At 40.2% G+C, this 13623-nt stretch overlaps 1 protein-coding gene across 10 annotated transcripts in view; it reads right to left on the reverse strand.

Annotated features, from left to right (window-relative positions):
• Window positions 1–9479: 9479 nt before the first annotated feature.
• LOC136394585 (transducin-like enhancer protein 4) overlaps window positions 9480–13623 on the reverse strand; it is a 151895-nt gene continuing 147751 nt past the window's right edge. For all 10 annotated transcript variants that reach the window (XM_066367939.1, XM_066367938.1, XM_066367942.1 and 7 more), the window contains 3 exons: window positions 13262–13412; window positions 12829–12905; window positions 9480–11134 (listed from right to left, as the gene is read on the reverse strand). In XM_066367939.1, coding sequence (XP_066224036.1) covers window positions 11027–11134; window positions 12829–12905; window positions 13262–13412 — 336 coding nt within the window. In that variant the 3' untranslated portion in view covers window positions 9480–11026. The remainder of the gene's footprint in view (window positions 11135–12828; window positions 12906–13261; window positions 13413–13623) is intronic.

The raw sequence follows: 13623 nt of genomic DNA on the forward strand, positions 1-13623 counted from the left end.
GATTCTTTGAAAAGCTATTCCAAAAAATTCAAGAGGGAAGACTTCCAAGCTCATTTTATGAGGCAAGCATTATTCTAATTCCAAAACCAGGTAAAGACACTATAAAGAAAAAAACCTATAGGCCAATATCCCTGATAAACATATGTGCTAAAATTCTTAACAAAATACTAACTAGATCCAGCAATACATTAAAAAGATTATACATCATGATCAAGTGGGATTTATTTTGGGGAGGCAAAGTTTGTACAATATTCACAAATCAATAAATGTGATTCATCACACAAACAAAATGAAGGATAAAAAGCACAATATCATATCAATAGATGCAGAAAAAAGCATTTGATAAAATCCAGCACCCATTTATGATCAAAGCTCTCAACAAAGTGGGAACACATCTTCACATAATAAAGGCCATATATGACGATAAACCAACAGCCAACATCATATTCAATGGGCAAAAATTAAAAGCAATCCCCTTAAGATCAGGAACAATGCAAGAGTGGCCACTTTCACCATTCTTGTTCAACATAGTTCTGGAAGTCCTAGATATTTCAATCAGACAAAAAAAAAAAAAAAAGAAAGAAAGAAATAAAAGACACCCAAATTGGAAAAGAAGTAAAATTCTCATTATTTGCTGTTGACATGATACTGTACATGGAAAATCCTAATGTCTCAGCCAGAAAACTACTAGAGCTGATAAATGAATTCAGCAAGATGGCAGGATATAAAATTAATATTCAGAAATCAGTGACATTTATTTTATTTTATTATTTTTTTTTCATTTTTCTGAAGCTAGAAACAGGGAGAGACAGTCAGACAGACTCCCGCATGCGTCCGACCAGGATCCACCCGGCACGCCCACCAGGGGCAACGCTCTGCCCACCAGGGGGCGATGCTCTGCCCATCCTAGGCATTGCCATGTTGTGACCAGAGCCACTCTAGCACCTGAGGCAGAGGCCACAGAGCCATCCCCAGTGCCCGGGCCATCTTTGCTCCAATGGAGCCTTGGCTGCAGGAGGGGAAGAGAGAGATAGAGAGGAAAGCGTGGCGGAGGGGTGGAGAAGCAAATGGGCGCTTCTCCTGTGTGCCCTGGCCGGGAATTGAACCCGGGTCCTCCGCACGCTAGGCCGACACTCTACCGCTGAGCCAACCGGCCAGGGCCAACATTTTATATACCAACAATAAACTGTCCGAAAGAGAAATTAAAAAAACAATCTCATTAACTACTGCAACAAAAAGAAATAAAGTGCCTAGGGATAAATTTAACCAAGGAGGCAGAAGACATACTTGGAAAATTGTAAGACATTGAAAAAGGAAATTGAGGAAGAAACCAACAAATGGATGCATTTACTGTGTTCATGGATAGAAAAAACTATTATTAATATGTCCATACTACTCAAAGCAATCTACAGATTCAATGCAATTAGTATTTTAATTTCTATTAAAATACCAATGGTTTGCCTGACCAGGCGGTGGCACAGTGGATAGTGTCAGACTGGGATGCTTGAAGACCCAGGTTTGAGACCCTGAGGTTGCCAGCTTGAGCGTGGGCTCATCTGGTTTGAGCAAAGCTCACCAGCTTGGACCCAAGGTTGCTGGCTCGAGCAAGGGGTTAGTCGGTCTGCTGAAGGCCCATATGAGAAAGCAATCAATGAACAACTAAGGTGTCAGACGAAAAACTGATGATTGATGCTTCTCATCTCTCTCTGTTCCTGTCTGTCTGTCCCTATCTATCCCTCTCTCTCTGTCCCTGTAAAAAAACAAAACAAACACTAAAATAAATAAATAAATAAAATACCAATGGCATACTCCACAGATATAGAACAGATATTTCAAAAATTTATCAGGAACCAAAAAAGAACTCCAATAGCCTCAGCAATCTTGATAATGAAGAACAAAGTGGGAGGTATCACACTTCTTGATATCAAGTTATACAAGGTCATTGTAATCAAAACAGTTGGTACTGACCCTGGCCAGTTGGCTCAGCGGTAGAGCGTCGGCCTGGTGTGCAGGGGACCCGGGTTCGATTCCCGGCCAGGGCCCAGGAGAAGAGCCCATCTGCTTCTCCACCCCTCCCCCTCTCCTTCCTCTCTGTCTCTCTCTTCCCCTCCCGCAGCTGAGGCTCCATTGGAGCAAAGATGGCCCGAGCGCTGGAGATGGCTCCTTGGCCTCTGCCCCAGGCGCTAGAGTGGCTCTGGTCACAACAGAGCGATGCCCCGGAGGGGCAGAGCATCGCCCCCTGGTGGGCAGAGCATCGCCCCTGGTGGGCGTGCCGGGTGGATCCTGGTCGGGCGCATGCGGGAGTCTGTCTGACTGTCTCTTCCCGTTTCCAGCTTCAGAAAAATGCAAAAAACAAAAACAAAAACAAAAAACAGTTGGTACTAGCATAAGAACAGGCATACAGATCAATGGAAGAGAATAGAGAACCCAGAAAAAAACCATTTCTTTATGGTCAATTATATTTGACAAAGGAGGCAAGAGTATACAATGGAGTTAAGACAGTCTCTTTAAAAAATGGTGTTGGGAAAATTGTGCAGGTACATGCAAAAAGATGAAACTAGACCACCAACTTATACCATTCACAAAAAGAAACTCAAAATAGGTAAAAGACGTTAAGTCATGAAACCATAAAATCTTGGAAGAAAACATACGCTGTAGACTTTCCATTATCTCTTGTAGTACATTTCTGCTGATATATGTCTGTGGACAAGTTAAATAAAGGACAAAATAAACAAATGGGACTATATCGAACTAAAAGGCTTTTATACAGCAAGACACCATTAACAAAACTTTATGAAAATTTTCTAAAACTCAACACCAGAAAGGTAAACAATTCAATTAAAAAATAGGTAAAGGACTTGAATAGATACTTCATCAAAGAGGACATCCAGATGGCCAACAGGCAAATGAAAAAATGCTCAATGTCACTAATCATCAGAGAAATGCAAATTAAAACCACAATGAAATACCACTTCACACCTGTCAGAATGGCTCTCATTGACAAATCAACACACAAGTGCTGGTGAGGGTGTGGAGAAAAGGGAACCCTCCTGCACTGCTGGTGGGAATGCAGACTGGTGCAGCCACTGTGGAAAACAGTATAGCGTTTTCTCAAAAAATTAAAAATAAAACTGCTTTATGACCCAACTATCCCACTTTTAGGAATTTATTCTAATGCCAAAACACGAATTCAAAAGGAGATATGCACCCCTGTTTATTGCAGCATTGTTTACAATAGCCAAGATCTAGAAACAGCTGAAGTGTCCATCAGTGGATGAGTGGATAAAAAAGCTGTGGTATATTTACACAACTGAATGCTACATGGCTGTGAAAAAGAAAATCTTACCTTTTACAATGGCATAGATGGACCTGAAGATTATTATGCTAAATGAAATAAGGGAGGCAGAGGAAGACAAACACCATATGATCTTACATATATGTGGAATCTAATAAACATGGTGAACTGAGGAAGAAAACTAAGAGAGGCAGGGTCACAGGGAACAGAAGGATTCCTGTCAGAAGGAAGGGGAGGAGGGAATGGGATCAAAGAAGGTGAAGGGATTAGGCAAATTATATATACATAACACATAGATACAGATAACAGGGTAGCAAGCCCCAGAGGGAAAGGGGGATGAAGACAGGGAGGAGGGGGGCAAAGGGAGTAAAACGGGAATGGAAAGAGACTTTGCACGGACATGGGGGCATGATGCGGGGGGTTGAGGTGGTTATATTGAGTGGGACCCTTGAAACCATGTTAACACAATAAATTAAAAGTGGTAGTGCAGAGGGTAGAGTGTTGACCTGGAATGCTGAGGTTGCCGGGTCGAAATCCCAGGCTTGCCTGGTCAAGGCACATATGGGAGTTGATGCTTCTTGCCCCCCCCCCCCACCACTCCACTCTCTCTCTCTCTCTAAAAATAAATAAAATCTAAAAAACCCCACATTTTTAACAATTAAAAATTATAAAATACCACACATACACATACACACCCCAAGGCTGGAAGCATCAAACTTCATTTTAAACTACATTACACAGCTATAGTGATCAAAACAGTATGGTTCTGACATAAAAACAAACAAAAATGAAATGGAACAAAATCAAGAGCCAAGAAACAAATCTATATCTATATAGCTAAATAATATTTGACAAGAGAGACCTAAGAATACACACTTTGTTAGAGACAGTCTTTTTCATAAACAGTGTTAGGAAAATTGGATATTCACACACAAAAGAATGAAACTATTTAAACCCCACACAAAAATTGACTCAAAATGAATTAAAGATGTAAGACTTGAAACCATAAAACTTCTAAAAGCAAACATAGAAGAAAAGCTCCTTGACATTGCTGTTGGAAATAGCTTTTTGGATATGACATCAAAAGCACAACCAACAAAATAAAAAATAAACAAGTGGACTACATCAAACTCAAAAGCTGTCTGCACAGCAAAAGAAACCATCAACAAAATGAGGCAATATGGAATGGGAGCAAAATTTTGCAAACTGTGTATCAGATAAGGGGCTAATATCCAAAATATATTAAAAAAATAAACTCATATAACTTAATAGCAAATGATCTAATTTAAAAATGGGTTGAGGACTTAAATAGATGTGTTTCCAAAGAACACATACAGATGGCCTATAAATAAATGAAAAGATGCTCAACATCACTAATCATTAGGAAAATGCAAGTTAAAGCCACAATGATCTACCACTTCACACCTGTTAGAATGGCTGTCATCCAAAAGACAAGAGATAAGTGTTGGGGACAATGTGGAGAAAGGGGAACCCTTGTGTGCTGTTGGTAACAATGTAAACTCGTGCAGCCACTATGGAAACAGTATGAAGGTTCCTCCCATAATTAGAAATAAAACTGCCCCATGATCCATTAATCCTACTTTTGGGTATATATCCAAGATAAAATTACTAAAGAGATAACTGTATTTTCGTATTCATTGCAACATTATTTACAATAAATAGTGAAGAAACTGAAATAACCTTAAGTATCCCATTGACAGATGGATTAAAAAAGTGATCTATACACATACATGTGTATACACACACACACACACACTCATGTACAAAATGGAATATTATTCAGTTATGAGAAAGAAGGAAGTTCCACACTTACAACAACATGGGTAGACCTTGAGGGGATTATGCGAAATAAAATAAATCAGAGAAAAGACAAATACTATGTGATCTCATTTGCAGTGAAGTTTCTAAAAAGCCAAACTTAGAACAGTGTAGAATAGTGTTGTCAGGGTCAGGGTCTGGGGGTGAAGTGGTGATGTGGTGGTTGTGGTGGTAGGGGGGATGGGAAGATGTTGGTAAAAAGTACAAGCTTTCAGCTATAAGATGACAAGTTCCGAGAAATCATATATGGCATGGTGACTGTAGGTAACAATATTGTATTATATATTACTTGAAAACTAATGTGAGAGTAAATCTTAACTGTCTCACCACACACACACACACACACACACACACACACACACAGAGATCCTAATTATGTGAGGCAACAGATGTGTTATCTAACCTTCCTGTGGCAACCATTTCACAATATATGTGTATCAAATCATCACCTTGTATACCTTCGACTTACATATTACATGTTATACCTCAGTAAGTTGAGGGAAAAAAGACAAGCTTTCTAAGCATGATCAATACCAACTTGCCTTATTTTATTGGCTCCTACAAGTCTGTGGTCAGATTACAAATTTATATGAGTTTTACAAACCTAATGACATGCACTAGGAAAAAACATCGTGACACCGTTCTCCGTGTAGAAACAAATCTTTGGAGAGAAAAAGACAGTCAAACAAGTACAAAATTCCACGAGGTGTATGTAAATGGTGTCTTCCAAAAGACTGAAGGAGTTAACTTAGCAAATCCAGTTGGTACTTCTGGCTCCAAGTGCACCCACGGAAGGTCTGCAAAGTGCAGACCAACCACCCAGTGTGAAATCAAGTCCACCCCCCTAAGAGTGGAGCCGAATCCTTCGCATTTAGTCAGCTTGAGTCACCACTAAAAATCTCATTAGGGGCACTTTATGTTTTGTTTTTAAGACCATCTCTCAGGAACCAGTGTCTGTGAACCAAGGCCACTGGCCTCAGTCACCCTCACGACTGTCTGGTGCCCGGGAGGCTGTTCTGTCCACACTAAAACTTTGAAGCCTCAAGATGTGTCTGCAGTGGGGTTGACAGACCAGCACTGTGGAAAGCCTGAGTTTCCTAGTTCAGTCATGAACTTGAAATCACATTTAACTGACACTGATTACTTACAGGAAAAATGAAAGGGGCTATGAAAATCTGAAAGAGATTTAAGAACAAAGTTTAACACGATTTCTTGAGTGAATCCAGAAACAGTCTTGTTTTCATTCATCAGGGAACTAACTGGCTTCAGGAGGCGGTGCTTTGTTCTCAGCTGCACCAGACTTCTCTGCATTGGATTCATGATGCCAAAACTTGACTTCATAGACATTGAGAAGTGAAGAGCATTTAGGCTAGACTCTTTTGGGGCAAACAGACATTATGCTGAAGTTCTTTAACAAATGAGTTGTCCTGTATTGACAACTGCTTTGCTTCAAGGAAGGTGGTCCAGGAGTTTCACTCCATTCCTTGTGATGGTTCTTGTCGGTGTCTTTTCCGGTCCCTGTGATGCTGGTCCTGAGAGAAAGGCACATGCTGACCTGGTCGTTTTCTTTGCTGGAGCCCTTGTGACCACAAGGCTGGCAGTGTTTTTTCACTTAGTTCCCACCACTAACTCATTCTGCTACTTCCCCAATCCCTGGAACACAAATCTCTAGCTCAAGTCATACTTTCTGCCGCGACACAGGATATGGCCAGGGTACCACTTACAGTAGTTGCTTTTAGAAGAGACGGTGGAGGTTAAAGTAGAGATTGGGAGATGGCCAGCTGCTACCTAGGTGTGGGGAGAAAAGCTGGGCCACCAAAAACCATTTGGGCATTAATTTGGAGTCCAAAAATTTGCTGCCTAAGTTCTCAAAACCCAAATACTTCACAAGTACCTTCTAATGCATGTGTGTTTGTTTTGCTGGGCCTAAGTCAAATAAAACATGACATTTATGTGAGTTTAAGTCTTCTTCCAAAATAACATTAAACATGTTGATCCTGGATGTTCTCATGAAGCCACAATATGAAGTAAATGGAGGAGACTCCCTGCCTGAGGCAGTACGATGCGAGGTCACCAGGGTCACACCTGGGGAAGTCCACTCACCCACAAGGAACTATTTACCTTGTATGTACGGCATTCAGGCCACAGTAGGTACACATACCACAGAGCTCAGAACACAACTTATCAAAAATAAACCTTGCCACTATCAGTTCTGAATGCAAGTGGGAATTGAAAGGTAAATCAATGCAAATAGTTCAAAAGAACAGGGAAGGTTGTTAGCCACTGCTGGGTTGCGGGCCCACACCACAGCTCATTGTTGGAATGTCACTCTACAGGTGGCCCAGGAGCTGAGTAGCTACAGAAATGAGCAGCCAAGAATGTCAAAGAATGAAGTATTTTTGTACCGATGTCTTTGCAATTTTGTAATTGCTTACTCAATGCTGGGCAAGGAATTCCAGTGCAGATTTCCTTACAACTGACAAGTACTCTCGGTTAGACATCTTGTTTCTGCGTTATACAAATACCATGCAAAAATGTCCAGATTAAGGATGCAAGAAGTGGCCGAGCTGACAGCTGAGGGCATCACTGATGACCTCGCTGTTCACAAAGCCTAGTATGTGCTGCCTTCTGTCTGTGGGATGTCAATTTCCCCTACTCACGGCCGCAGTGTCCCAGAATTCCAAGGCTAAGCTGAATTTCTATCCCATGACTGGAATTCCAACCACATGTAGCTGTCACAGGGCTGCAGTTCAAGTTTCAGTGTTCCTTGTTCCAGGACAAAGCTCATCTTTTGCAGTTCACTGGCCAAGAAGCCAACCTTGCTAAGTAGTGGCCCCAAAATGAGGTGTATCAGTGGAAACTTTAAGATCGTGGAATTGGTCAACCTACATTTGACCTTCCAGTCTTAGCAAGGTCCTGGCGGCTTCTTCAATGTGGGTTTTTTTCTTCTTCTTCCTACTTTTTGGTAGATTGATGTAAGTCAATTTTCTAGTCCTAAACCACTCCGTCCTTTTATTGGCACTAAATTTCACCTGTATAGGGCGATTCCTTCCTTTCTTGTTCTTCAGACTCCATAAGACCATACTTGGAGTAAACATATGGTAAACCAAGTTATGATGACGTCAACATCAAGATTTTTGTGCAGTTTAATTCAGGCCTGAGATTTATATCTAATCTGACAAAATCTCTGTCATGAGAGAAAACAGATGCCTCTTTGCCTTAAAAAGTAGGTCTATTTATGTTCTCACCCCAAATTTTATTCCAGTACAACAGACAACGTTTTAAATCAGAGAACACTGATGGACATCACAGATTTGACCTCTCAGGCACCAAAAGGAAATTTTAACTGCTTGAGGTGGGCTCTCTCTCCTTCAGGAAGCATAAATACAGTATGCAAATGACATACCGTCTGTGCCAAAATGAGTCTTTTTACTCCAAATCTTTATCACTTTTTAAGAAGCATTAATAAGGATACGCTGAAATTAATTGAGCTAAGAATACTTTAAAAATGTTATCATCTGATGTAGCAGCTCTCAGAGTACTCACGTTTGAAGTGCCGCTTGCAACCCTGTGTGTTGATGAACACTGAACTCTCAGCCCGTTAAGTCAACACCTCTTATAGCACATCACCGAGCGCACTCCAGACCACTGTGGGGCTCCAAACCCCCAGCTTTCTACCTAGTGGAGTCTTAAAATGTCAGGTTTTGAGCCCCAGAAATACTTTAAGATCCTCCTTGTGCTGCATTTCTACACCCAACCAGCAGCAGTTCCAGAAGCTTTGTGCATGCAAAGACTTCAGTGGAAATGTTTCCCAAACCCAAATGGCTGGAAATAGTCCATGTGGGCTAACTCTAACACAGAGTTGTTCCCACAGAACGTACCTTAACGATGGAAATGTTCTATAAATTTGTGTCGTCCAATACAGTAGCCAGTAGCAACAAGTGACTACTGAACACTTGAGGAGTAAGTAGTTAGTGTGACTGATAAACTGAATTTTAATTTTAATAAACGTAAACAGGCATAGACAGCTAATTGTCACCACACTGAACAGCACAGTTCTAAAGCAATGAGGCTTTGAGTAACATGACTTTTGATGGATAGTATTTTTATACACCAAAGAGGCACTCAATAAATATTTGGTAGCAACCTGGCATTGACAACCCCTCCCCCTCTAGATCTTCTCAAGTAAAAAGAAAAACCAAACTAAAATAGCAACAGTGGAAAACCCACATTAGTTTAACACTAATCTCCCTGAAGAAAACGAATAATTTTTAATAGCCAGAGATGGCACAGTCCAGGATAAAAATAAACTAACACTAGCAAAACAAAGAATAAGAAAGCATACTAGAAGTTATTTATGTTTAATGCTTAAAAGTCTGAATGCACAAACAATCTACCATTATAGAAGTACTGGTGGTCAATACAATGCATTAAAACTATATACAATGCACAGTTTAGTATCAAAATCTTTCTACACTGTAGAGTTTTACGAAACTGTTAATGACATCAAACACTAAGCACTTAAGACACCTTTTTTTTTCCTGCTACCACATTAGAAACGTCAATGGACAGTCCATTTCAACTTGCAGCATCCATCCATTTCTAGTATGAAATTAAGTAATTTTCTACTTATACAATAAAGTTTATCTACACAGTTCTCTTGATTTTGATCCATAGCAGCAAAGGCACTGTACATCAGCAGATCCACAGACTTAAAAATTTTTTAAAGCATTCAAACAAAAAAAATAATAAAAAAAAGGAGTCACATACCATAGTTTAACAGCAACAACAACAACATAAAAGATAACACAATGTTTCTGGCACAATGGCACAGCCTGTGTCCATTTCAGGGACATCCAACTAAGACATGGAAAGAACCAGAGGTAAGGAAAGCAAGTCCTCATCCCAGGTGAGCGTCCATTTTCTGGTTTTCAGAGGGAGGTCCTTGCGAAGCCTCCTCTGCTGTCCTTGTTTTGTAAAAGCCTTGACTTGCACAGCAGGAAGAGTCTGTGCAGTTCCCAAAGAACATGCCAAAAAATAGCCCATAATCTCTCCTAATGACAAAACTGCCCAAAGATAAACATCTCCCTTTGCAAAGAAACGTGGCAAAAATATCCAGAGGGTTAAGTTCTCTCTTTGAGGCCAAATATAACTTGTTCATCTGTCTATAATATAATAAAAAAAGGAATTGAAAACATATTACAAAGACACTTGTCAACAAGTCAAAAAAAAAAAAGGGAAAGTCCAATTACTTTTATCGAATATAATCTAAAGCTATAGATATACTTGTTAAAGTTGTCTAAATAGAGTCAAATGAGGATGACATGGCCTGTCATGTTCTAATTGTTCAAATTTCCAAATGTCTTGAAAAGTAGAAAACAAAAACAAAATAAATCTAACACAGCAACATATTGCTTCAATATGTAATTATACATTTCACATCTCTATACAGTCATTAGTCTACATTTAGTGACATTATTAATCAATTGTTTTAAACCTTCCTTTCCCCTCCTTTGCCAAAAAAAGGGGGAGGTGTATCAAATACAACGCATTTTCATTATCAATGCAGGAGCAGACAGCTTTATTTAGTCAGTCATTGTTAGAAAGCCTTCTTTAAACAAAATAAATATATTACAGATATCATACATAAAGATTTCGTTCACTGTTAAGTATGTGTTCCATGTTCTTCCAAGTAGATAGCTGAAGATTTGGTATCACAGGTTCTTAATGAGTATTCACAATTCAATAGCAAGGAGGAGGTGAGGGGAAGGAAGGGGATTAAACACCACAACTACAATGAGTATTTGAAATCCTCGGTTTTAGATGGGGGAGGGAGGTGAGAGAACAAAGTGCTACAAGGAGAAGGAGTCCAGTTCGTATGAAGATTTGTCCTTAATAAATAACTTCATAAACCGTGGCCTTCTTATCCCCAGAGCCAGTGACAATATATTTGTCATCCACAGAGATGTCACAGCTAAGCACCGATGAGGATTCTTTGGACTGGGAAAGAAACATATGAACAAAAAAGTTAAATGCTGAGAGACAAGCCCATTAAGACTGAGAGGCAGGACTGGAGGACTCAGAGCAGAAAGAAGCCTGACGTGTTCCGCTGACCAGAGAGGAGCCCAAGTGAGGAAAGGCAGCACGTGCTCCCTTCTAAAGCAGCCCAGCCGGGTCCTAGGGACACTTCACATTAGTCTACAGATTCTTGCCCTGGGGGCATCAGGTGCGAGGCAAGTCACCCGATGAAGCAAGGCTCTATTTCAAATCCTGCTCGGAGCAGAATGGGTATGGAAAACCCTCACCTTCACCCACATGACAAGGGTTCAGGTGGAGCTACAAAACACCAGACATGTCACTTAACCTGCTTATGCCTCAGTTTCCTTATGAAGGTAAGCAGGTTGTCATCTTACCTGTCCACCCCTTCTAGAGAGCTGCCAAAGCATTCAAGTGAGGTAATATATGGGCAAGAGCATTGAAAACACTGTATTTTTAAATAGTGAATGCAAAAATATTTCTAAAATAAAGCCTAATTTCCTCCTGTGTAAAAATGGAACACAAATTTGCAAGTGGGGAGGGGTTCAATAGTTAAAAAATGCACCTCACTCAATTGCACTAACAACAAAGGGCTCAGTGTTCACTTTTAAACTGAATTGTGCTAATGAATAAACAAAAATACCTGTGGGATTTTCACTACCACTTTGAACACTGAAAAAAGTTTGACATGCAGCTGCTAACCCACTATCTGTGCTCCTCAAATTTTTTGATCACAACTTGAATATATAATATTTTACTTTGTAGCCCCGTACACACACGATATAATACTTATACTTGCTACCAATATGCACTCTAATATTAATTTTTTCATGTTCCAATTGGGACCATCTAAAAGGCTATATATAACCCACAATACAAAAAGTTCACCACTGTATTAGATTATAAACTTCATGATAGCTCACTCAATCTATGTATTTTTAAACTCAATTATAATTTACTCTATGATGACTTATCACTTGGTCAAGAAAACTGCAAGTGTTATGTTATTTCTAAAAATAGAACACCACCTAAAAAATAACATCTGAAATACATAAAATTAAAAAGAGATGTCTTCTTTAACATGCCTATGAATTTGTCACATCCCAGTAGGAGGAGAAAGATTGTGCGTGTACCATGTCTAAAATTTAGCTTTCAACAAATAATTTCATAAACTACACAAAGTACCAATAAGTCAACAGGAAGAATACAAGTTAATTAAAGTTAATCAAGATTTATGAAACTTTTCCATCATACTCTTCTTCGGAAAAAATTCAAAGAAATAGTAATACTACTAGTAAAGAGTATTCAGCAAAATGCTCATAATTTAAACATTAAAGAAAAAAGACAATGAAAAAACAAAACCCACAGAGACACACATCCTCTGCTCCGACGTATAGGAAGGGGTGAGGCCTGAGGAGCTGGTTAGTGAGCAGGCTAGGCACTCAGGACGTGAGCAGATTCCCAGCTCCCCAGTTTGTGGCTGTGACACTAGCCGCCTCAGACACAGCTGTTTCCCTCTGCACAATGGAAATAATACCAGCCCCTACATCCTAGGACACTTACATGCCTTCATTTGCAAGAAAGCACGGACAGAGTTTGGTTAAACAACTAGCAGCAGTGAGCACATGTAAGTGAAGGCCACCCAAGAAAAGTGTTACCTGGAATATACTGGCGCCGTAAGGTGTTCTCCAGGCATTCAGAAGGTTGTCCTTTCCAGTGCTTACAAACCATTTACCTACAGGAAGAGCAGTGAGGAAGGGAGTGTTCATGATACTCTGTCAGACACTGAGATCCGCTTTACAGGATGTCAAGCTGTTCACAGAAAACTCATCTGTGACAAGCAAGAGTTGTTTTTCACTGGAAAAATAAAGCCCATTCTGCTAGGTATGATGAGTCATCTACACTTATGACAAGGACAAAGTGGATTAAGGCCAGAAAAATTACACGGCATTGGAGAAGGAGGCAAGTGTAAGGAAGCGATACAATTTTAAAGAGGGACATGTTAATGAACTAAAGGGTCCGACTTAAGCCAGTCAGCAGAAGGGCGGAAGGAACGGCTCTGGGTGACAGGCAAGGGGAGGGCGTGCTCACCGCAATGGGCAAACTTCAGCGACAGCACACAGCTCTCGTGAAGATGCAGCTGGTACTTGTCTGGCTTGGTGACATGCAGGACTTCCACGTTACTGTTCTCCATCCCCACCGCGAGCCACTCTCCGGTGGGGCAGTAGCCCAGAGAAAAGATCTAGAATTAAAACAAGCGATGGTGACAATGGCTACAGCGGACACACTTGCTTGCAACTGGGAAGCACTGTTTCTTCTAATCATGTAAATTATAAAGGAAATCAAGATAAGCTGAATTGTACAGGGAAAATACCAAAGCCAAATGGGTGATCCCAAAGTAATCTGACACCTCTGACCAATTTAATTTAGTAATAAATCGTCAAATTCAAATA

Source organism: Saccopteryx leptura, chromosome 2 (assembly GCF_036850995.1).
Source record: "Saccopteryx leptura isolate mSacLep1 chromosome 2, mSacLep1_pri_phased_curated, whole genome shotgun sequence".
NCBI classification, from domain to species: Eukaryota; Metazoa; Chordata; class Mammalia; order Chiroptera; family Emballonuridae; genus Saccopteryx; species Saccopteryx leptura.